Raw genomic sequence first — 25,833 nt, forward strand, 5'->3', positions numbered from 1 at the left:
ATTTGAATATTTCCATGTAAAATACCATATCTTGCTTTCATCTGAAACATTAAAAAACGACACACGGACCTCATTCAGAAAAAACTGCTTCCCTTCTAGCATTCCAACACTGTGAGATACAGAAATGCACAGAGAGAAGATAGTGAAATAAAGATGATCCAAGAAAAGAAAGAACAAGCTGAAATGAAAAGGTATTTAAAAATGAAAAGTATAAATGCACACTTTTCTGTATTAAATATTCTCTATATGAAGGGAAAAGTGCAAAGAAAAAGAATGAGAGATTTTTGGCAGGTATAATGCATATCACTTAATAATTTACCTTCTATCTTTTAAAAGGAAAGTCCAAGAGGAGGAGCTGAGAGAGAATCACCCATATTTTGACAAACCACTTTTCATAGTTGGTCGTGAGCACAGGTTCAGGAATTTCTGCAGAGTGGTTGTAAGAGCTCGCTTTAACGCGTAAGTTTATGTTGTATCAGCTGTTGATTCAGACAGGTGTTTGCTTTCACATTCTCCGAAGGGATAGCATAGTATAAAACCACCTTCTTTTAAACCTCTGTCTATGGCTGGCACCCTTATTTTGGGGCTCAATACACGCCATCTTTCCAGCCAACAGTCTCAGACAGAGGATGACTCACAAGCTTGGAATGTGGAAGGCCTGCTTTTCAGTGCGCGCTTGGCTATAGATTTCTCTCTGTATGCTTCAACAAATTACTTTTTGGTAGAAAAGGAAGGTTAGATAATCAGTTTTACAACATTCTTATTGAAGTGTTCTGCCACTTACATAAAAATATATCCTTGCAGTAGGTGTCTAGGTTTACTCTGTAATTGCTAACTTGATTGTGATCCACTTTCTCATGAAGCAGTTTCAAATTACAGAAGCAAAATAAAACACATAAACATATATTCCCATCCGATTCTGAAACGTATGACAGTGCTGTCTAGCATTGTGATTACACAAAGGTAACAAAACATTTATGTCAATAGCAGTTTAATTTACATTATCATTACAAGAGTAAAACTGGTGTTGTTGAACAGTTATTTTTCATTCATTTAAAGTGTGCCTACTTCATATTTATTCTCAGCCAGCTTGCCAAGCAGCATATTCATAGAGATCTTTTCAAATAGGATAGGATACAGCATTTTTTTACTAAAAAGGCTGAGGAATGCTGCTGTATGCAATATGGGAATAAGGTATGAGCTTAAGAAGGCATAAAAATAAGTGGGTCCAGTGAAAAAACACCAAAACGTGTATTATGAATACTGAAGGGTATAAGTGGCTGATCCTGGACTGTGGAGGATGCAACTTGTTCTCCTTGTATGCATCTTGCTTTCTTGCATTTCATAACCATGAAATCTCCTGTTGCAGTAATGCCTCAGGTCAGGTCAGTCCTTTTTTCACTTTAAGCTCAGTGAGGAAGTGATGGCAATTTCACATCCCGATGACTAGAGCCCTCGCTTGGGATATAGGATTCCTCAGTGCAGATCCTTTCTCTGCATGATTTGCTATAAGGATTTGAAAGGTATGTAAAAAGTGTCCTTAACCACTGGGACAGAGTGGATAGGATTCTTGGGAAGGATTCTTCTGCTGAAGTCATTCTGCTTTATATAAAAGACCTTAATAATTGCTGGAGCAGGATCTTACACTGCATCACCTGGATACATGCTTATGCTTCCAGAGTATGGAAGCCTGTCCCACTGCCTAATTGCTGTTTGCATACTGTAGAGAAAGAAAGACAATTTCACAGGAAAAATCAGGTGTGGGTAGTACAAAATATTCATCAGAAAATGACAGAACAAGTAAAGAAGGAAATAAAGCTTGTGAAAGGAACTTTGTGTTGGTTGAAGATAATAATCTGGTTTCTGAGGTAAAAGAAAAGAACTCGAGAAAGCTTTTTGCAATATAAAATTCAGTAGCAAATCACCCACAACCAAGACATAAAATTAAGTCCTTTACAAAAGCAAGACTCAAAAAGCTAACCATCCAAGGAATTGTTAGGGAAATTGTAGGCCATGAAGTACAACACAGCTGTATTGATGTTATAACACAGACATCTGAAATTAAACCAAAATAACACATGTATACTTCACTTCGGTCATGAATTGCATTGAGGTGATAGATGTATGGTGTAATGATAATGGTGACAAAAATACGATGTAAATGACTATGTCTTTTCTTCTTCTTTTTTTTTTTTGTTTTTTTGTTTTTTTGTTTTTTTTGTTTTTTTGTTTGTTTTTATAGTTCTAAAACAGATCCTGTTACTGGAGCTGTGAAAAATACCAAATACCATCAGCTTTAGTAAGCACAATAAAAGTAACTTTGCTTGGTCGCATAAGCCTGCAGTATAAGTGTGTGAGCACATGCGTATGTGTGCATGCACTTGCATAATTTTTTCCCCAGAAACAGATTTTCTTTCCAGGGATTTTTATGGGAGAATGAATAGAAAGAGGATTTTGTTTTGAAGTCAGGCTTTTCTTCTTCCTTACTTGCTTGTAATCTCACTAGCTCTGCTATGTATTTCTGTAACAATTAAATCTTTGACATTTCTCAGTTCAATTTATTTTTCATTAATAAGTGCTTAACTGTGATGTAGCCACAATACAAATGGCACAGTACTCAATCTTTCTGTAATAGTTATCCTTATGTGTTGTTCACAGTGACCTGCTGGGTTTGGTTACCTACCTGGACTGGGTCATGATCATTGTTACTATATGTTCCTGCATTTCCATGATGTTTGAATCCCCTTTTAGAAGAGTTATGCATGCTCCAACACTCCAGGTACTGATATTGAATCTCGTTGCCTTTAATGAAGTACATCCACCCTGCGATTCTCCACTCCCTGTTGCTAAATGTTCTCTGCTTTGATTTTCAGATTGCTGAATACGTTTTTGTAATATTCATGAGCATTGAGCTTAATCTGAAGATTATGGCAGATGGCCTGTTTTTTACACCAACAGCTGTAATTAGAGATTTTGGAGGAGTTATGGACATATTTATATATCTTGTAAGTTTTTATATTTATGGGAGTTTTCTGTAGCACTCTTAATTTTGTTATCTTTGGATAGATAAATGTTTGGGAGGGTAATAAGGTTTGGCTCAGCAACCTGATCCAAGTATACTAGTATACTTTCTGTATAAACACAACTTTATCCACATGCAGTACTGCCAGTTATGTGTTCAGACATCTAAAAATATACAGATGTGATAAGAGCCTGATAACTTAATGTAGGTTTTAGATTATACAATCCCTTCTAAGTGTTTGTTTGTCGATCAGATCTTATTTGCATACTAAAGTGACCCCAGAATGTCTGACCTTGCTTTAGCATTTTTATGCAGAGAATCATTGTTTTGTCTGTTTCTTTGTCATTCATTGCTTCCACTCCTCTTGACAGTTCTTCTACATTATGAAAAATGTTTAAAAGCCTCTGCCATTTGACAAAAGGACACATCTTGGTTGCTGGTTTTACTGTAGCAGAAGGCAAGCAAAGCAACGTCTTTGTATTGCATTTGCATCAAAAATGGTCCTAAAGAAAAAAGTATTTGTACTGTTTTCATTGTTCCCTGGAAATTTCTTGCATTCCTCTCATTGTAAGAGAAGGGGTTCCATTTCCTCTTCACTTATGACAATAAATAGCAGCAAATGTGTCAAAACCATCGTGCGGCATAATACAGTATGAAATATTTTATAGCTGAAGAAATTACTAAGTAAAATTGCTTTGATGGGTTTAGATTAAATCTTTCAGAGATTAATCCACCAGACAGATGTGCTGCATAAAATTTGTCACGATCAATTTGTATCGAAGACTCCATTGTTACCATAAATACAAATGTTCATATTTCTGCAAAGCTCCCATTGCAGTATGCATGATCAGTGAGTGAACTAGTCTTCTGAAATCCCTCTGCACCTTCTGCTTGTCTGAAGGAAAATTTAGGTGGTCAACCTTGGTTATTCTAAACATGCTTGTGATTTTAAAGCAGTATAAAAGAAAGTCAGAAGCACTGGCGAATCTTGTTAGGACAGTTGTCTTTTAAAACAGCTGCAGTTGTTTTTGACAAATCAAACTACATGTTAAATCATATTTGTGGTATCAGACTGATCCTCCATTTTTTAGACACTTACTTATTGTTTATAGCACTCTCGTCTCTGTCTCTCTATAGATTACACTGGCCTTATATTTCTCAAAAATCAGAAATAATTAACAGACTTTCTAATAAATTGCTATCTGTCAAAGATTGTTCAGGTTACAAGATGTAGGTGCACTAACAGAAAACACTTTTAAATGCGCAGTATTTGTATGGTAAAACAGCATAGTGACAATGCTATCTTTACTTGTAATAAAGTAGTGGGAAGAACTGGTGAGGATACCATTAACACCTGTTCTGGATGAGAGCGTCTCGGTTTCAGGAGAATCTCTGAAACAAGAAGAGGAGAAAGAGATTATACTGCCTGGTCCAAGAAAAGAGTTCATGTCCCTACTCTGAATCAGCCAATTTGATTTCCTCACTGGGAACTATTCCATCTGCCAAATAGAATAAAACAGATTTTGAGTCAAAGGAAAAGACGGGCTGAGGCTGATGCCCATTAGTTAGACAATCAGACAAGGTACAGGAGATCCAAGTCCTCTTTCTAAATTAGTCATTTCTTTCTTAATCTTCCCCTTAATTTTAAGGAGGAGAAGCATTATTGATCTCCTGTGCTCTTTTTATGTCAGATAAAACTCTATAATCATAATTCTTCTTTGTCTTTTCTTCTCTATCTCTTCAAGGTAAGTTTGATATTCCTGTGCTGGATGCCTCAGAATGTCCCTGCCAAATCTGGAGCTCAGCTCTTAATGGTGCTCCGTTGCCTCCGACCTCTTCGAATATTCAAATTGGTTCCTCAGATGAGGAAAGTTGTACGAGAGCTGTTTAGTGGCTTTAAGGAAATCTTTTTGGTATGTATAGGTTATTTTTCTTGTTAAAAATCAAATATAGGAGTAAGAAGATACCATTTTTCTGTATTGTTTGTGGTAATTTTCTCCACTGCTGTATGTTTACTTCTCACACTAGCTGCAGATGACCACAGAGCAATTCAAAAATCAGGAATATAACTAGCTCATTTTCATTTATGCTAAATAACACTGCTGTAATCATCCTTTTTTCAATGCTACTGGTTTGGTTTTTTTCAGCAATATTACTTTTTTTCAGTCTATATTTGGCCACAATTACATAAAAAAAGACTACTGAATGAAAATCTATCCTTTATTCACTGTTCTGATTGAGGAAAAATGGTGAAAATTAGGATATGGCAGCTCTTCAAGAAAAGAAGGCAAACTGATTTCTGAACTGAAAGTCTCTGTCTCCAAATTTTTTGAAAGGCAAGCAGAAACAATACAGCTGCTGGATCTCAAGACTATGTCATTGCTGTTTTTAAAACAATCCAAATAATAATCAATATGCATTTATAGTAATAGTAATAATAATAACAGAGTCTGTGATTGCCTGTTCAGAATAAAATGCATTGTCTTGGGACCCAACTTTCCCTGACTGATATGTGGCAGTCTGAAAAGCAGACACTTTATTCCAGAACAGAGTGCTGTGTTGTTATAAAGAGATAAGCTCCCAAATATTTGCAATCAGTTACTGGTAGAGCAAGGACAAAAAGCAGGTGATGTATCCTCTTAAAAACATTTGCGTCATTATTTGCTCATGCATGACATTATTCTAACTATCCTGGAACTAACTAACTAACAATTACTTACTCGGATTAATTAGTAAAGCCTGATTCAGCAAAGCAAAAGACGCACATATTTTAAGTACTTGAAGATTTCTCTATAAAGCAAATGGAAATTGTTCCGTGTGCAGAATTTTGCTAGATTGTAGTCAGTGCAAGAAAGCTTTGATCCTTATCTACAATTCTTAGATGTTATATTAATAATGTTAATCACACAACACCTTCTTACTGGATAAGAACTTAAAGCAACATCTTGAAAGCCTTATCTGAAGGCTTGTGCAATGAAATGATCCTCTCTGCATTGCGCAGAAGGATCTGACCCCCTTTCTCAAGTCTAATTTCATCTTTACAGGTTTCTATTCTTTTGCTGACATTAATGCTTGTTTTTGCAAGCTTTGGAGTGCAGCTATTTGCTGGAAAACTGGCTAAATGCAACGATCCTCACATCATCTCTAGGGTAAGAACTGCATTCCTTCTTCAAAATAACAGTATGCTCTGCCATTTCAGCCTGCCAGGGAAAGCAGTGGGGCAATCAGAACTTTCATATGAGTGATGGAGATCTCGGGCACTTTCATGCAGGTTAAGACTGGGAAAGGTATTAAAGGAATAAGGGGATGAGGGTAAGATAAGGTTTTCACGTCAAAAAGGAAAGCAATTCCAGATATAGGGGATGTCTGAAAAAGCTCTGAAATTCATTCAAATACCCTACATCACATGGAATTATCCATGATGCCTTTGCATTCCTAAGGTGAAATATCATCATCACTTAAACAATTCAGTGGCCTTTAGGAAAGAGGTGAAAGGCTAGATAATTTTGCAACATGATGAGCACTCTCAATCCTGGGAGAAGGAAGGTGTTTTTTGTGTTTGGTTTTTTTTATTATTATTATTCCTAGCCTGCATTTTATTTTGGGTAAAGAACCATGTCTATGAACTCTAGACCTGACAACTCGTAATTTCCTATTATGGCAAGTGCATTCTTTACACTGGCATTCTAGGCTTTTGCACAGACCATTATTTAATCTCAAGCTGTGGTTTCTTTTACTATAGGAAGATTGTCATGGCATCTTCAGAATAAATGTAAGTGTTTCCAAAAATCTCAATTTAAAGCTAAGACCCGGAGAAAAAAAGCCTGGATTTTGGGTGCCACGAGTCTGGTGAGTTGCTACACTTTGACCTGTCTTTCTTCAAACACTCAGTTGTTGATGTGGAATATGTCTCCACTCTCACGACATTATACTGCTGGTGGAGGGGTCTTAGTATATGTAAGTAATACTAAGTGCAGGTAAGAATTCTGGTATATTTAGTAATAAGTCAGGCATACGAAATTTTACCAGTGTTAGCCTGATGTTCTATTCATAAAACAGAAAGAAAGAAAAAAAATGGTTAGTGAATCCAGGATTTTGACGTATGATTACTGGCTTGAAGCAAGATTGTAACTTCAGTGTAGTTGGTGATGCTATTAAGACACACTGGAAGCTATTACTTAATAACAGAGCCTATGAATTAATAGGAAAACCTGTGAATAAAAATAAGTAGAAATCAACATGCCTATAAATAGTCACTAAAACTAGTGAACAAATCATACCTAAAACCTCTTCTATGGCCCTCAGCTATACCATCTACCAACTACCTCCTCTGTTCCCCGTAGGAAATGCTTGCGGTCTATCTGGCAGAGTAGTGCAGTAATAATTATTTAAGAGCTAATAATATATTTATGAATAATATTCTGATTAAGTATTTTAATATTTTGTAACACCTGAACAGGCAAAAAAACCCTCTTTAATTGTTTATATTTTAAGTTGGTTGACATTTTGCAAAATCAGCTAAACAGCAATAACTATTTTAAATGACTGTATGTGTGGGCAAAGAAAATACCAGCAGTGACAGATTCAGAGACATCCTACTAACAAAATAATATGCTGTGATTCAGGCAGTGAAACTCTGACATCTGTAGAAGTCTGATTCTGTTTGCTGCAGACAAATTCTTCCTCAAGTAAGCAAATTCATTCTACTTTAGCTTGATCCAGAAATAAGCAAAAAATGTCTTCATCAGCATAACTGTAAACTTTGGGGAATATTTTGTTATTGTAGAAATATATTTTACCTCAAGGACATTTGTGCCACCTGTTTAGCTCTGCTTGGCCAGATTTTCATGCGATTAACAACACATAAGAGCCACAATAAATAAGAATAAGATACATAAAAACAAGTATGAAGCAGCATCTGAGAGCACTGTTGTTCACTGACTGTTCAGATTTTCAGAATGACCCACCACTCATCAGTTCTTCTGGAGTCCAGCTATTTCCCTGTATAAATTGTTGAAAATTAGTTAGGTCTCAGACTGCAGAGACCTAGCTCAGAGAATGTACTTTTAACATTCAGCTGGGATCTCAAATAATAGAAGAAATCAGAGTATATGATATGGGAAAGCCAAGATGTGATTTCCTCTCATTAAGTTTTGCTTTACACCTTGGGATAATGAAATAATGAATAATATTTGCTAAGTGATCTCATTGATTTAAAACTCTGATTCATTTATATGGCTTTGAGCTTGATCTTCTCCAGGTAAGTTTATGAGAATGTGACCAACGACATCAGATGCTTTTTTTCATGACTGTTGTATTTTGCTTCATTAACAAAAAGACACAGCAACATGGTATAGATTAATTATTTTAATTACTGTGAATCAGATTATGAATACAGAAACTAAACATAGATGGCGATCAAGAAAAACAAAGCAATCCATATTTATTGCTGTAGCTCTTGTTCTCTTATTTCTTGAGACAACTTTATATATTTCAGAGACTGTCTTTTGCACCAACTTCACAAGATATTTAAATGTTAGACTCTAAAGTATAAGGATAGCAAATAGAACGGCCTCATTACTGGAGTTTACACCTATTTGTATTTTCATTTCAGGGCAAATCCTAGGAATTTTAATTTTGATAATGTGGGAAATGCAATGCTGGCACTATTTGAAGTTCTTTCATTAAAAGGATGGGTAGAAGTCAGAGATGTTATTATTCATCGCGTTGGGCCGGTAAGGAAACACAGCAGAATCTTTGAATTTTGCAACACATACTTAGATTTGTTTTAACAATTAATCATGTTTTCCTTCTGTGCAGATCCATGGAATCTATATTCATGTGTTTGTATTCCTTGGCTGCATGATTGGACTGACTCTTTTCGTTGGAGTTGTCATTGCTAATTTCAATGAAAACAAGGTACTGAGTGAGGTGGTTTATCATGTATGGAACTGGCTCTGTAGTACATACCAAATGTGTTATTACACTGTTATTACATCTGGTGTTGTAAGACTGCCTTTACGACAAGCTTAGCAGTCTTACTTTCTGCAATCCTGCAAGTATGTCCTCAGGCATACCTGATCCATACTTGCTGCAAAACTCATGCCTGAGATGATAGCAGTCTCTTACACACTCATCCAAAACTCTCTAGTGTAGGCATGTTGAGAGTTGGAGACTGAACCTAAATTACACAGTATTTACAGATGTTCCAGAGTCTGCTGTTTCAATTTGGTGTTGGTAAACATGCAGTGGCTGGTAAAAAGGCATGCAATGCTTGTATGTGTTACAACTAGGCTGAGGGATCTGGAAGATTGTTTAGTCTGAAAAATAGGAGGATCAAGAGAGATCTTATCACTCTCCACAGTGACCTGAAAGGATGCTGTTGCGAGGTGAGAGTCAGCCTCTTCTCCCATGTAGCTAGTGATAACATGAGAGGGAATGGTCTCAAGTTGTGTGAGAGGTGGTTCAGGTTTGAAAAAATTTCTTCTCTCAAAGGGTGGTCAGGTACTGGAATGGGTTGCTCAGGAGGGTTGTTGAGTCACTGTCTGTGGAAGTGTTCAAGAAACATTTAGATGTTGTACTAAGAGATACGGTTTGGTGTGGAAAATATTGGTGGTAGGTGGACAGTTGGACTGGATGATCTTGGAGGTCTTTTCCAACTTTGGTGATTCTGTGACTCTATGTGAACTATAGGAGCCTCTGCCCTAAAGATGATGGACTGGGAGAACTACAAGGGCCTCTGATCTGGGTCCAGCAATCCCATTATCATGGCTATTGCGCTTCATAGTCCCTCTGTTGCACAGCCCGATGCATCTCTTGCTGCAGCTCCCGAGTGTCATGTGTTCAGATGTGATTTACTCAAATTTCTGATGGTTTTGAACTAAAGTCAAAATGCAAGTACAACTGCTCCAGCAGTAGCCCCACTGCTGGAGCCCCATTCATAGACCCAGCTGTACTTTATTGCCTTTAGTAATGATTCAGCTGTTGGACTGTTAGTTTCTGATAAACAGATCACCTTGGCATCACCATTTATACAGTTCTACTTTTTTGTTGTTGTTGTTACCTTTTTTCTTCTTTGTAAAGAAAACTCTCCAAAAATGTAAAACAGACTCACTCATGTGGATAAATGACTTGCCTTTTTAATTTAAGCTTTTCTAAATATGGTTTTAGACACAACTAATAGGCATCCCAGTATCTGCTGCTCTGTCTGTGTTATGTTTCAAAGTATCTGCTCCTAAAGTGACATCTGGGGATGCAGCTCCATAAAAAGATTATATCCACCTCAGAGGGAGCTTTACTGACCTTATTAGCAGTGCAGCCAGCTTCAGGTCCACCACCAATACAGGACAACCATGTGTCCAGGCAAAAGAGCTGTAACAGTCAATCTGGGAAGATCTCTCTTGTGCCTGCAATTCCATACTATTTTTGTGAAATTTTACAGTCCTCTGAAGTGATGAGAGTACAGTTTTGTTTCAAGGGTCATTCTCAATGATGTTGAATTCTGCTTTGGGCTTTGCTTTTTTCTTTTTTTTCATATCATTACCATCTAACATCACCACCTTGAAGGTGTCTCCCCACCTCTTCTAGCTCTTCTTATGTGGAGAACTCCTGTAGATTCACAGTATACTGTTATTTTATTTCAATTATACTCCAAACAGTAGAGCTGTGGAGAGCTGCAGCAGGTTCCTAGAGGGCTTGCTCCCTGAGAAACTCCAGCAGCACTGATGAGCCACAGGAATTTCTGCAGCAAAGTCCAGTCACAATCGACCACTCTTTAAAACAGTGCTTCCTGGCATATGATGTTCAGTCAAATGGAAGGCCTCCTGCAGTGCCTCACTGCCTGCTCTCGGTTGCTGCTACAAAGAGCAACAACTGTGCCTGCTGGGTTGAGTCCCAGAAACTGGCAGCTAATGCATCCAGAAATCCTCTTGAGTGCAGGTAGATACTTTGACTCCTTTTTCTAAGCAGCGTGTTATTTAAGGAGGGCTGAATATGTGACTTCATTTCAGACACCAAAGAGAATGTTGTTTACAGCATTAAACGTTCTCGTTTTTATATGACAAAAGATTTATACGCTTCTCTTTGCTTGTTAAGGGGACAGCTTTACTGACTGTAGATCAGAGACGATGGGAAGATCTGAAAAGCAGACTGAAGATAGCACAACCTCTTCATCTCCCACCTCGTCCGGGTATCAAAGATATTTTGATTTCATTCATGTTGAGCCCCAGTGTTCGTAATTCCCCAGGAGTCTGAGATTCAAATTAAAAATGTAATCGTGAGGCCACTAGGAGGTTGCGCATACGTTAATGTGGAAACAGGCTCCAACTACATATCTCTGCATAAGGCTATTAAAATCAACCCAAAAAAGGCTGCACTTCGATGGTTTTAGGATAAGCCTTAATGAAAAAATGAATTCTTAAATGAAATATATTTGCACTTGGCTTTTAATGATATGAATGGAATGTATTAACCTGACAGCAGCTGAATGGTGCGCTAGCCCTACAAGTACCAAAGCCTTCATGCAACACTGGTGTTGGGTATTTGAAATTATATTTTCAGAAGCCCTATTTGATATGGGAAATTGTAGCAGAAAATTAGAAATGTATTTCAAAACTGGTCAAGGATTATGTTGCCGCTAATGAACATGGAAAATAAGTCAAGAAATGGAGAAAAACACTGCTGTGAATTTTAACTCTCTTCCTCTACCTTGTACTTTTTCAGATAATGATGGCTTTAGAGCTAAGATGTATGATATAACTCAACATCCATTTTTTAAGAGAACTATCGCTGTACTTGTTCTGGCCCAGTCTGTGTTGTTATCAGTTAAGGTAATTGTGTTTCTTTAAGCATTTTATTATATTCTTACAGCGTGTGTTGCACATTTCCTAACACCAATTAACGATCAGTTGAGCCATTACTGTGATGAATATAGTGAAACATGATTGCTAGGTACAGTTGGCATAGGTCACAGTAGATTAATTGTAATTTGTGGAGCTGAGTCAATTTCTGCCTTTTTGTGGCCTGCTCTACTAATTTTAATTTCTAGCTAAGCTGTAAATCCATGAGAGGAGAATACATCACAACCTATTCCTATCTGAATATATATTAAAGTGAAATCTATTCATTAATAAATGTTTTAATAAAAGTAACCACTGAATAGACATTTATTTCTGCTTAACATCTACTCTTCTGTGAGCAGATTTTGTTTGCATTTCAGTGGGATGCTGCAGATCCAGTGACTGTTCCTTTAGCAACAATGTCTGTTGTTTTCACCTTCATTTTTGTCCTTGAGGTAAAGTAATATGTTTTATAAGTTCTTGAGATTAAGAACAGTATGTATATATTCTATTTTGGCTTTAGGAATGCTGTCTTGTTCTTCACTGGTTTTTATTTCAATACATGCACACTTGGGATTCTTCACATTGCTTGCCTTGAAACACATATTGTAGAAGTAAACTTTTCATTTATTGCAGTCATACAGCTCTGCTATCTTGAGCCTGAGGCGTTTTGTATATACACACTCAACTCTGATCATTTCAGCTTGTATTTTTGGTGAACCCATGAAAGCTTTTATTTTTATTGGTTTTAGAACATCTCAAATTCATTCTGTACAACATAATACCTGTCTGACAGAGTTCTTGTTTGATTGTGTCTTGCCCAGACTTTTGATGCATTGTTAACCCTCACTATTCTGTAACTGTGACATCATCATACCATGCACAGTTGTTGGTATGATTTCATGGTAATACCTTTCAATAAGCTATGTCAAATATCAGCATTGTCTGTCTTTTGTTGAATAGATTTGAATCTTGTGCGGTAAGTGAAAAATGTGTCATCACAATCAACTCTGCAACTGTAAATAACCTGTTTTTATAAGCCTGGAATCTAAGGACTTGAACGCATTTTAAACTCTGTAATTCTTTCTATTTTTTTTTTTTTTTTCTATATAACGATATCCATAGTGTAGCAAAGCACATTAAACATTAAATAAGATTCTTCCTCTGTGGGTAGGTTAGTACAGAATTCTAAGTTTGTTGTTGAGTATTTTTTCTTTTCAGTCACTGCTGAATAGCTGATACTGACCACTATCATAGACAGGATAGTGAACTAGATTTCCCACCACTCTAATCCAATATGACAGTTCCTATGTTCCAGTGATAGGTTTTGCCAGCAGTGATGAATAGGCAATGAAGCGAATACCTTGTAGCAGCTGTAGATAGAATATGCCCATGTTGTTGCTTCTTTTTCCTCTACCCAGGAGAAATCAGTGTCTCTTGAGAGATTCAGCAAACATGGAAAAGTTTGATTTGTATCGTACACAGACTGATTTTAATTTACCCAATAACTATGCCTTCAGAAATACTTTTTCTTTTGAACTGCCAAGGGAAACAAATACGCTTCTAGATTTTAAAAGGGACTTTGTCAGAGCCAGGACTGTCTCAACAGGCAAGCTATCACATTGTGAGTGCACTCAGGTCATGGAGTTAGAAAGCAGCTTTGTGCCCCGAATCTTCCCTAATGCAGCAAAGTGATGTTATGGGGGTCTGCTGTGCATACTGCATTGTCTGTTACCATTATGGACTTAATACTTGAGGAAGACCAAGCCTTTCTGCCTTCTTAATAGCCCCATGTCCAGTGTAAGGAGTCCTGATTCTGGTCTAAACCTTTGTGTATGTGGTATAGAAGAATAGGAAGAACTTAAGAAATCTCACTTTTGTTGCAGAACTGATGATCACACAGTAAAGTGATATGTGATTTTTTTATTTGCATGCAGTGGCATTCAGGTCAAGATTATAAACACCTGAATGTAGGTGAGGTGGGTGTTCTGTCTGTGACTCTAATTAGGTGAGATGTGGAGTGATGGGCATCAACAAGAGTTGCTCTGTATGTTAGCTGACCTCCTCTTACCTCCCTGAGCTGCTACAGCAGAGTAAGGATGTTTGGTGGTGATGTGTTATCTTTGCCAACCCTACACAGCTATTTCTGATATGCCAGGGCACCTCAGCTAACTGGAGAGAGGTGAGGCAAGACACTCTTAGGTACTACTTCAAATGATAGAGGTTGAGAGGCTCTATTCTTTACTCTGTAATCAGGCTTCAGAAACTCTTCTAATGAAGAAAGCTAATTGGAAAATCAGATTTTTGCTATAACCTACTGTCCCTTTATATACAGTTTGTTTTGCAGAAGTTTAAAGAATACTGCAAAGTGGCAGCATTGCAAGCTGGGATGAAAAAAAAAAAATCATGTAATGAATACCTGACAATTTTTCCCTTTAAGTAGAAACACTTCAATTGCTTTGATGTTTGATGTGAATTGAGTACAAGAAACTCTCTGGCATCCCCTGTGCCTGCATCACTCCACCTCAGTGTCTGTTACTTCTGACTTTCCTATCAGCATCTATTCTTAAGCTTCATGCCTGCACTTCTGTTACCTATTTTGGAAATGTCAAGCACTTTTGCTGCAGTTTTTACTGGGAACATTGTGAAATGTACTTCCTTTACTGTTCTTAGTTTTCTTTTTTATCCACTTCTGAGTACAGATGGTGCTGGGTACAGATCATTCCTTAAAGAAATGAATATTTGCAATATGGGAATGCTTTTTAATTAATTTTATATATAGGAGATGCAGAACACAACTATACTCTTGAGTTCACATATGCTTTTGTGAATTTAGCAGCTTTTATGGACAGCTATATAACATACTAATGCCTCCTTTAGCTGCATATTATCAGTGTAATCATTTTTACCTTCATAATGCTTAACTACAAGAAGTCTTAAACCCATTTCACCTTAGCAATTTATACATTGAACATTCTGTCTGGGATGTTCAGCTTCACTCTTTTGGTACTCCATCAGATATTTCAGAGGATAGAAGAGGTCCCTATAGTAAGAAATAATAATTCTGAAATGGAAAATTTGTTTTTAATCTGTAGGTCACAATGAAGATTATTGCCATGTCACCTTCTGGCTTCTGGCAAAGCAGAAGAAATCGATATGATCTCTTAGTGACATCTCTTGGAGTTATATGGGTGATACTTCACTTTGCCTTGCTGGTGAGATTTAAAAAATGCAGTTCCAGTGCATAAACTTAATTTCATCTGTTAAGCACCAGCAGTAGAATCACTACTACACTACATCCAGATAAACTCTTGCTTGTTTAATAAATGTAAGGCTGAAATACAAATGAAACTGTATGCTGCTCTTGCAAATGGTATCCTGGGCTCCATTAGAAGAAGGGTGCCCAGCAGCGACAGGAAGGTGATTGCCCCCCTCTACTGTGCTCTTGTGAAGCCCCATGTGAAGTACTGTGTTCAGGTCTGGAGCCCCCAGTGCAAGAAAGACAGAGAGCTGTTGGAGAGGGCCCAGAGGAGAGCCACAAAGATAATCAGGGACTCTACAAAGACAGACTGAGGGAACTGGGCTTGTTCAGCCTGGAGAAAAGAAGGCTGTGGGGTGACCTCATTGCAGCCTGTCAGTACCTAAAGGGAGCCTACAGATAGGAGAGGAATCAACTCTTTGAAAGGGTTTATAACAGCAGGACAAGGGGAAATGGTTTTATGTTGAGGGAGGGAAGACTGCGGTTGGATGTCAGGGGAAGTTCTTTACTATGAGAGTGGTGAGGTGCTGGAACAGGCTGCACAGAGAGGTTGTGGATGCTCCATCCCTGGAGATGTTCAAGGTCAGGTTGGATGGGGCCCTGGGCAGCCTGGTCTAGTATTAAATGGGGAGGTTGGTGGCCCTGCATGTGGCAGGGGGTTGAAGATTCATCATCCTTGAGGTCCCTTCCAACCCTGGCCATTATGTAATTCTGTGACACAAATGAACCTTGTTTCTAAGAATAAGAAATCCTTCTCTTGGACATTGAAGCAAGAAAGTCATCTGAGTGGTATGAGGTAGGGTCTGTAAGTATGGTAGAAAATTGAAGTCTTTAGAAGGAATGTGAATGAGAAAAGGAAGTAACCTGAAAAGACTAAGAGTTCTTGCCAGCAGGAGTCTCATAAGAAGCAAGTAAGAGACAGAGCACAGTATCTATATAGGAGCAAAAGACTGAAAGAAGGCATAGGGTGAAAACTATTGAACAGTGCTATCTGTCCCAAACCCAGCAGTGATTCTAGTCTGATATTGATTAAGAAAGAAGAAATCCTTCATGGAGGAGAGGGGAAGAAATCAACCCTTCCCCAATTTTTTTTTAATGTTTGCTGCAATGTTGGCTCCCTTATTTATGAAGGGAGGAGAAGGGATTGTTGATGCTTGTCACTAATTGCCAACTGCTGACGTCACCTCCCTGTAATGACTGGGGTTTCTCTCTTGCCCCAAGCTTCACTGGGGGAAAGCCTGTTCTGTGCAGTTGTGCTTTTGCTCTGGCATCCTCACTTTACTCTCTGCTGCTGAGAAGTTATAAAGGCCTGAGGGGTTTCTTTAGGCAAGCAGCTGCCTAGACAAGTAGTCCAGGGCAACTGGATATAATTATAGCCAATCTAATAAAGGACCAGATGTCTTTTTAGTTATATATGTGTGGACTCTGGGTCAGTGTTTTCAAAGTGGTAGAGCATCTTCAGTTATTTTCGTACTGCCCCACTGTTCTTATTTAAATAGTTGCTACTAGTTTGTGTATGGTGACTGCCTTATTTTCCAGGAGATCAGCATGGGATAGTTACGTATTCATGTTTCTGTTCCAGAATGCATACACATATATGATGGGGGCATGTGTAATTGTCTTCAGATTTTTCTCTATTTGTGGAAAGCACGTAAGTATAAGTTCAGAACTACAACCATTGCAATGTTCATATATAGACTAAAAGAGTAGTTGCTGTTCATCTCTAATGCACGTTCTATACGGCTCCAACTTATATGCCAAAAAGAGACCTCAAGCAGAAGTCTCTAATTTTACATGCTGTCTTTAAAATGTCAGGGTTTTTATGTACATTAGATAATAACAAAACATTGCAATTACTGGAAAAGCTGCCGTTTTTGTAAAATAAACGTGCCTCTGCAATGCTGAGCAGAATTTTTTAAAATGTTCTCTAAAACTCTGAGCATATATCCTACTTTCACTCTTTTCCATTTCATTGTGGTGGGATGTGCATGCTATATATTTATTTTCTCTGCAAAACTAGTGAAGTGGTGGAAGATCTAGTAGCCTTGTTATGATAGTGCTGTGTAATAGAAGTTTTGTCTTCCAGAATGCAGGTCGATGACCTGTGCCTTTAGCACTGTATCTTTTATAACAGTACAGGATTTCTCTTCAATTTTAAAAATATTGGACCCAGTTATTCTTCTGGAAGCACCAGGATGGCTACAAAGCAAGTCATTTCTAAAGTTTTTATTTATTTCATGCTGAGATTTGCTGTGATGTCATTAGGGTAGATTAGCAGAATTAGAATAGGCAGGAAATAAGCAAGTTTTTTTTAACAAGTGGTGACATTCTGCATTGTCTAGCTATGGAACTTGGATTATCAAAACATTTTCTGTGAAGTTTGACTTATTAAGGTAAATTTGATGAAAAGTGAAGATCACTATAGTGGATTGCCAGGTTTAAGAACAGCAAGACAGAGGGCTTGATCAGTAAAAATAAAAAAAAAGTTCTGCCATCAAACTATACAGAGCCTGTAGATCTTTGGAAATCAAATGAAAATCCTTGCTTCTCCTAATGCAGACAGACCAAGTGATTGCCTTCAAAGCTTACTGATTGATTCTGAAGCTTTTTCAAGGTTTTAACCCAGCCATTTGTGCTTTTATGTAAGGAGCTGCATCAGTCTCACCAACTTATTTGGTGCGATGCAACGCTTGAAAGTCAGCATGAGTTACCAGTTTGGCATGATTCTAAAGAAAATTGATACCTCAGTTCCATTAAAGAGAATTTTCTGTAGCATCCAAAGTGTTTAAGGATTTTAAGGCAATCTAAGGTGATACCGTTACAAAGAGTAAAATGTTCAATACAGCTGCATGGAAAAGTAATATATACCTATTGCCTATGTAATTTTCAGAATTACAGTATCTTCTTAAGCTCTTTGGCCAACTTGCATGAAAAATTAGCTAGTTTAATCAATCTGTTTAATCAATCATACTGATCTTAAGGAGATCCCCTTCTCTGTACATCAGCACAATTTTTGGGGTAAGCTCTAAGTAGTTTACTACAGCACCATTCATACAATGCTAACTTTCGTACTTGCAGTATGAAATGATGCAGAACATCAATCCATAGTAAAGCTAATTCTGTATTGTTGTCATCTTATCCTACACAGAGTTATTTACAGATACTGTTTGAGGATGGGCTGATATTTTCAACATGTAGAAAGTGCACTGAATTTCAGAGGAGGATACAAAATGTTGACTTTCAATCAGATTTATAATGTACTGTTTCACTGGCTTCTTCCATTAGCTTATATGTCAAAATGGCAACTGCAATGACTCACTTTTCACTCATCTCTCTGGTTTCCTGAGTGACACTGTGAATTGCTTTTTCTTTATCCTTCCAGGTTACACTAAAAATGCTGCTCCTGACTGTGGTTGTCAGCATGTACAAGAGTTTCTTCATCATAGTGGGAATGTTCTTACTGCTTCTTTGTTACGCTTTTGCTGGAGTAGTTTTATTTGGTACGGTGAAATATGGAGAGAACATTAATAGGTACAGTACCTCATGGGGTTGTTCCCGGGAATTTCCCAATCAGTACTGTCATCAGACTTCAAGGAGAGAGCAGGGACAGGAAATAGGATCTGGCTTTGAGTCTTCTTTTGCTCTTTAATAAAATAAGGCAAGATATTCAGACCTGTGTCTGAGCTACATTTCAGTTGTTGTGTCTTAAGTCATGGAATAAATAATTCAATGAGCTCATGCAGATAGTACTGTAACTGTTTTCAGTTCCAAATAATAGAACAGTAGAAAATGAAAATGGTTTGCCTTTTTTTTCTTGCCATAAGTTTCTCCTGCAACATCAAATGATCTCTCTCTTTTTGTTTAAAACAGGCATGCAAATTTCTCATCAGCTGGTAAGGCTATTACTGTACTCTTCAGAATAGTTACCGGAGAAGACTGGAACAAAATTATGCATGACTGCATGGTAAATACAATACTAACAGAGATAAACTAGGCAAGGAATAGGTAGCATCCTTGCATCACCAGTGTGTTTCTAGTACCTTAGAGAGGTACAAGGAGCAGTGCGACTGCCTTTATCTCTTCAAGAGATGCAATGTTCACTAAGTTCAGCACATGGCACAAAAATTGCAGATCAAATCACAGACTAACATTGTAAAATTTCATGGGAGTAGGCTGTTACGTGATTTTAAAATCAAAATATGCTTTCTGAATGTAAAGTGCAGTAAATCACTTTTCCACTGTTATCTCTGCTTTGATTGTGGCAAAAGGACTGCTCAAACGAACTGAAAGGTAAATGCTGGTCATAACGACCTCAGAATTTGTCCTTGAATTATTTTATTTTGCTTAAGTAAATATCTGTCTGTGGGTTCCATTGCAATGAAAATCACATTTTTTGCTTCCTTCTTAAAATTAATGTACAGAAAAGCTTTCTGAAAGCCATATTTCAGAGCACCAATTTGTTTCTTTTCAGCAGTACAAACACACAGTGTGCCTTGTATGTGCTAGTGTTATTGACTGACTTTTTCTTCTTGGGTTTTCAAGGTTCAGCCTCCATTTTGTACTCCAGATAACAGCACCTACTGGAAAACAGACTGTGGAAATTATGCTGGTGCTCTTATGTATTTCTGTTCATTTTATGTCATCATTGCATATATCATGCTAAATTTGCTTGTTGGTAAGTGAAAATATGCAATAAAAACAAGTGTCAGTCTTACATGTAATATATTAGACTTGTGCCTGTTGTGCTGTTCAGATATGAATTTACCTTATACCTTCATAATTATATTCATAGCATGTTAGTGATAATTCTCTGTCATGGTGTATGTTAAAACTTCAGTAGTTTGAGAACACAAATTTTTTCAACAAAGGGATATGTTATATTTATCGAGTATAATTATACATGTATTATTTTCTGAACTTCCTTATACTCCGTTTTATATCTTTCCAGTATTGTAGGAATTCTTCTGATCAATTTTATAAAATGTTCAATTAGGCATTTAAGCACAGCTTTTTAAAAAGTAAGCACAATGAGTATGTATGTACCATGATAACATATTGCCCGTTGAAAATGCTCATCTAATCATTGGGATGAAGCTTGTGCAACAATTCACAGTTTGTTGGAATTCATTGTTGCTTACAGTTCATCAGTTAGAATGTTACTATATGCTTTATTTATGGTGTATTTTACATTTGTGGTTTTTTTAGCTATTATTGTGGAGAATTTCTCATTGTTTTACTCAACTGAAGAAGACCAACTTTTAAGTTATAATGATCTTAGGCATTTTCAAATTATTTGGAACATGGTTGATGACAAGAGAGAGGTAAGAAACTTTAAAGTGAGCAAAGAAATCCAATAATAAATGTTTAGGTGTTGTTTTGGTTTTGTTTTTTTTCCATTGAAAAATTTTATGGGGGAAACAAAGTGTGCTGAAGAAACTCACTGAGCAATTACTGCCCAGATTCTGAAAGCTCAGTGAACGTAATCTAACATTGTTGATGATGTATCAAATACTAACCTGTGTTCTTTACAACAGTAAAGTGCTGATGGTAGTAGACTTAGAAATAAATGTAAATATTCAGAGGATCAATGCAGTAGCATTTTTAGTCCCAGCTTCACAAGTGTCATTCCATTATCTCCAGTTCGCAAGCTCACATCCATTTTTTTGTCTGATCTTCAGAAGTGCTTTGCTGAGATTTTGATGCTGTCTCAAATAAGTTCCTCGCGAGGAAACAAATTATGGGCTGGATGGGCAGACAGCAGGATGGATTGAAATGCTGCTGAACAGCTAAGCCCAGAAGATGGTGATCAGGGGCACAAACCCTAGTTGGAGGCCAGCAACAATCTGAATGATGGGCAGAGTGCATGCTTAGCAAGTTTGCAGGTGACACAAAACTCAGGGAGTGTCTGATTTGCCAGAGAGTCATGCTGCCATCCAAAGGGACCTGGAGAAATGGACTGACAGAGATCTTATTAAATGCAACAAGGGGAAATATATAGTTGTGCAACTGGGGAGAAAAAAAAAACAGCTGGGGAGTACCCATCTGAAAAGCACCTCTGCAGAAAAGAACTAGGGACTGCTGGCAGATATCAAGTTAAGCATGAACCAGCAATGTGCCCTAGCAGCAAAGAAGGCTGGTGGTATTCTAGGCTGCATGAGGAGTGTTGTCAGCAGATCAACTGCTGAGGCCAATGGTGAGGCCACACCTGGAGTACTGCATTCAGTGTCGTGCTCAGCAGTATGAGAGACATGGATCTGCTTGAGACAGTGCAGCAAATTACAACAGAGATGGCTGAGGACCTGGAGCATCTCTGCTATGAGGAGAAGCTGAGAGATCTGGAACTGTTCATACAGGAGAAGAGGAGGCACAGGGATCATCTCATCAGTGCCTACAATTACCTGAAGGGAGGTTGCACAGAGAACAGAGAGAGGTTCTTCTCAGTGGTGCCCAGTGCCAGGACATGAAGCTGAGGGTGCAAACTGTATCCCAGGAGGCTCCCTCTGAACACCAGAAGCAGTGCTGTGCTATGCAGATGCTGGAGCACTGGCACAGGCTGCCCAGAGGCTGTGGGGTCTCCTCCCTGCAGCTCTCCAGAAGCTGCCTGACCATGGGCCTGGGCACCCTGCTCTGGGTGGTGCTGCTGGAGCAGGGGCTGGGACACAGGGATACAGAGGACATCCTGTCCAAAGATGCAGATAGAAAGAAACAGTTTTACAGCTAAATGAAGTTCTGGCTGTGAAAGTGGAAATTCTAGCTCAGTTTCAGTTCTTCAAAGGCAGCATTTTGGACGTATAAATCTCATTTCAGATTAATGCAAATAGGGAAACTAAGTAGCCCAAGGAATTTTGAAAAGTTCTGACAAAATGAACAGCACAGATTTTCATTGTATATCAGTAAAATAACAGCAAAGAATTCCACAAGCTACGAGTAACTGAATGCATGTATTATCTGGTAATGTATTCAGTTTGACTTTAACAGTCCAGGATTTGACATGGAATCTTTGGAGAAATGGTGTTTCTCTCACTGATCAAATTGAACGTCTCAGTTGATTGTTATATCACAATAACAATTTACCAGCTATTATGCAATTTTACCCAGGGAGTAATTCCTACCTTCCGAGTGAAATTTCTGCTGAGGCTTCTGCGTGGCAGACTGGAGGTAGATCTTGACAAGGACAAGCTGTTGTTCAAGCACATGTGCTACGAAATGGAACGGCTCCATAATGGCGGTGATGTCACTTTCCATGATGTGCTGAGGTAGTGTGAAATTTTCTCTATATTTGTAGAATGCACGTGATGTCGTGTATTTCCCTCTAGGCTAAAAGATACTAAATAGGTTTGGGAAAAGGCAGGATTGGTAGCCATAGAGGTACTACCTCTGAGGGAATCAGCTCTAAATAATTTTAACATTTCTGTTTGAGACAGTTGTCCTAACGAGAAATCCTGTGTTCTTGAAACCCAAGCAAGGCAAAAATGTCCTCTCACATGTAGGAACTAGACAGTGTGTCTGACTATAAATAAAGTAGAAATGAGAATGTTACAGACTTGTGGAATTATCTAAGCTTACAAAAAAAAAAAAAAAAAAAAAGAAAGAAAAAAATAGCCCACCAAAACTACAAATGCGTTAGTTGCTTACAGTTCAGCAAATAATCTGCACTGGATGTAGCTGATTCATTTGTTTTGAGAACAATTTTCCTCCAGAATTATTTCAATGTTTTTAAGCTTCAGATCTGAAGGCACATGCCTAAATTATGTATTTTTGCTATTAAGTCTTAATTGTGAGTTTTGATTTTCTAAACTGTATTGGATTTGCATCAACATTTTAAAAGCGCAATATCTTTTTTCTTCCAGCATGCTTTCTTACAGGTCTGTTGATATTAGAAAAAGTCTTCAACTGGAAGAGCTGCTCGCTAGGGAACAACTAGAATATACAATAGAAGAGGAGGTAGCCAAACAGACCATACGCATGTGGCTGAAGAAGTGCTTAAAGAGAATCAGAGCAGTAAGTCAAGCTAAAACAGAATCTAAATAATTGCAATAAATTGTACATTTCAGCAAAGCTAGAATTTGCTGTCACAATGCTTAATTTACTCTGGAGCCATGATGATATTTATGTGAAAAAGAATGTAGCTGTTGCTAACTCAGCAAAAAATTATGCCTACAGCTCAATTCACAGAATTACAAAAATAAGCATCTTTTGAAGTCAAAAGCTGTCTTCCTGCCAAAAATTTATCTATCTCTTCAATAGAGCAGGAAGATGTATGTGCAAAGTCCGAAGTCAAAGGAATGAGGAAAAAAAAACAATGTAATTTGATGAAACCTCCTCGGCTTAATCCTTCATCTAAATATAGTTTTATTATTTCCTTGCCTCTGCTGGCACAAGATACCATGAATAAGATACCAGTAGATGACTCTTCAAATGGAATCTGTCTCAAGATACATAATTTGAATGAGACACGACAGTAACTGTATACAAATGAGCAATCTGTATATGCAAATCTTGTCTACAGACCATGGCACATGGTAGCTGTGTCTGTGCTGGTAGATTGAGTAGGGCCAGATCATTGTGTTAGGACTGGCAACGGACCACCCATACTGGTTGTATGTTCCTTGGCACAGTTTTGGCACAGTTTTGGCACTCCTGCTCTCCCAGACCACTGTTACAAGACTACCCTCCAAGCACAATTCAGGGCAAGCAGAGCAGAAACTGCAGTAAATTTAAAGCTGTCTTTTGTAGGAGAAGGAGAGTCTGGCCACAGCACACAAGTCTTGGCCTGTCTCTTGGCTTCAGCTCTGCAGGAAATCTCTGTCTGTTTAATTCTCTTGTATAGACCAAGCTCATGCTTCTGTATTCTGTTTATGCAGCACTCCTGATTGTCAGAAATATTTTTGCCTTTGTTCTGCATAGCTTCAATATTTGCTGATCAAGTTTTGTCTTGGATGAAATGTATGTTAAATACTTCCAGGAATGTTGAATTGCCCTTCGCAGTTATTCTCCTCTTTTATTCATTAGAAAATATCATCTTTATATAAAAGGTCAAAATGTAGCTGTTTTGATCAGTGATTTTTCATTTGCTGTGAGGCAAACTGAGTCCATATTTTGATGCATATTTTTTTTCTATTATTTGTATGAAGTTTACTTCTTGTAAGCTTGTGCATCTAGGTTCTCTCTAGAGACCTATGATTATGAGATCTGGCCTTTTCTGTTTGCAAATTTATAAAATCTTAACTGGATGATATGAATGTAATATACGTTCAAGCTGAAACATTAGTGTTCAAGGCATATCCAGATTGATAGTTACATTTTGGTTCCATCTCTATAACAGTAATGACAGTAAATTTAATCTCAGCTCTCAATTCTGGGTTTGTTCAACTCAGTTGTTCATTTCATTATGATATTGAATTACACTGTGTTAAATATGCTGTTCATTCCACTCTCGTAATATGGTTCAGATCATTTCACATTATATGAACCTTTTATAAAGTGAATATAATTATGGAAGTTAAGATATATTTTCTAATTCTCTTGTTAGTCTCTAAAGAGGAAGTCTGTGAAAACTACCCAGGAAAGCAAAACCCTTCCTAAAGGCTGTTTAGTTTAATTTAAAAGCAAATTAGATTGTATGATCATAATGGCAGTGGTTTTGTTTTTCTATGTGTATTGTAAGTCTATACTCGGTCCCAAGGTTTCCACTGCTGTTTTATTCATTCTTATTGGAAGCCTGTTCCAAAGTCCATGAAAGCAATCTGAATTTTTTCACTGCCTTCATGTAAATCTTAGTGAATCTCTACCTTGTTTCTTCTTTGGGAGGAACGTTAACAATTAAATTTAAAACTTCACATATTTTCAAACTCTAGGTTATTATGAGCAACTCATTTTCCACTTAATGTGTTTTGTAAATTTTATCCTTCAAGTATTGCATAAAGGCCAGACATATGCTGGAAGTCACTTTATTTAAATGATGGCCATCTGATACATGAAGCTTTATTGATGCACCTGGAATCCACATCTGGCATTCAATATTTGGTTAAATATTTAAAAGTTTGAGTGGAAAAAAATAAGAACACTGACATATGCCAATGAGAACATCATTTCTGTCACATATTGTACCTTGATAGAAACAACAGCAATCGTGCAGCATTATTCATAGTCTACGAGAGAGTCAACAGCAGGAGTTGAGCCGATTTCTGAATCCTCCCAGCATTGAGACAACGCAGCCAAGTGAAGATATGAATGCTATTAATCAAGATAACAGTGCACAGCCGGAGGTATGTTAACCAGGAGACCATGAGCTTCTCAGAGCAAATTAAAAAACAAAGACAAAAAACCACCATGTTTCTTATTTGTTCTTTTTTAAACATTATTTTCAGTGGAAAAATTGAAGGCAATATTTTACTTTGCTCTGTCTTTGCTTTCAGGTGTAAAGACAAGATAGCCTAAGGCAGGAATTCCCTGGCTTAGCTGTCTTGCTAGCACGTAAAGGGCTAACTTACAGCACCAACTTTCAGCTTTAGTGTGAATTTTCTATAGGTTCAGGAATTTGAATTTTTCCTGTTATGCATTCTGTAATTGTTTACACTGGGAGTGAGCATTTGGCATAGTGGGTCCTATGAGTGGGAGCCTGAGCTTTCCAAGGTAAGAAATGAAGAAAGTACTACAAAGGGTTTCTACTGTGGAAGTCTGAAAGCTACATTGTATGTTTTAGTGTGACTGCA

The 25,833-nt window shown here is 37.6% G+C and overlaps 1 protein-coding gene across 2 annotated transcripts in view; it reads left to right on the forward strand.

Moving 5' to 3' along the window:
* The window catches only part of NALCN (sodium leak channel, non-selective), a 212,393-nt gene that overhangs the window by 182,943 nt on the left and 3,617 nt on the right, over nucleotides 1-25,833 (forward strand). Inside the window, exons 21-42 of one of the 2 annotated variants that reach the window (XM_052705813.1) lie at nucleotides 100-191; nucleotides 337-459; nucleotides 2,243-2,299; nucleotides 2,659-2,779; nucleotides 2,874-3,005; nucleotides 4,768-4,935; nucleotides 6,067-6,171; nucleotides 6,765-6,871; nucleotides 8,637-8,757; nucleotides 8,843-8,941; nucleotides 11,117-11,210; nucleotides 11,744-11,850; nucleotides 12,240-12,314; nucleotides 14,955-15,074; nucleotides 16,701-16,769; nucleotides 18,501-18,649; nucleotides 18,989-19,082; nucleotides 19,661-19,793; nucleotides 20,324-20,439; nucleotides 22,217-22,374; nucleotides 22,969-23,119; nucleotides 25,237-25,386. In XM_052705813.1, the coding sequence (XP_052561773.1) occupies nucleotides 100-191; nucleotides 337-459; nucleotides 2,243-2,299; nucleotides 2,659-2,779; nucleotides 2,874-3,005; nucleotides 4,768-4,935; nucleotides 6,067-6,171; nucleotides 6,765-6,871; nucleotides 8,637-8,757; nucleotides 8,843-8,941; nucleotides 11,117-11,210; nucleotides 11,744-11,850; nucleotides 12,240-12,314; nucleotides 14,955-15,074; nucleotides 16,701-16,769; nucleotides 18,501-18,649; nucleotides 18,989-19,082; nucleotides 19,661-19,793; nucleotides 20,324-20,439; nucleotides 22,217-22,374; nucleotides 22,969-23,119; nucleotides 25,237-25,386 (2,541 nt within the window). The remainder of the gene's footprint in view (nucleotides 1-99; nucleotides 192-336; nucleotides 460-2,242; nucleotides 2,300-2,658; nucleotides 2,780-2,873; nucleotides 3,006-4,767; nucleotides 4,936-6,066; nucleotides 6,172-6,764; nucleotides 6,872-8,636; nucleotides 8,758-8,842; nucleotides 8,942-11,116; nucleotides 11,211-11,743; nucleotides 11,851-12,239; nucleotides 12,315-14,954; nucleotides 15,075-16,700; nucleotides 16,770-18,500; nucleotides 18,650-18,988; nucleotides 19,083-19,660; nucleotides 19,794-20,323; nucleotides 20,440-22,216; nucleotides 22,375-22,968; nucleotides 23,120-25,236; nucleotides 25,387-25,833) is intronic. The other variant, XM_052705814.1, reaches the window with a different exon arrangement.

The sequence above is a fragment of the Tympanuchus pallidicinctus genome, unplaced genomic scaffold, assembly GCF_026119805.1.
Source record: "Tympanuchus pallidicinctus isolate F22 unplaced genomic scaffold, pur_lepc_1.0 scaffold6, whole genome shotgun sequence".
Taxonomy (NCBI): Eukaryota; Metazoa; Chordata; class Aves; order Galliformes; family Phasianidae; genus Tympanuchus; species Tympanuchus pallidicinctus.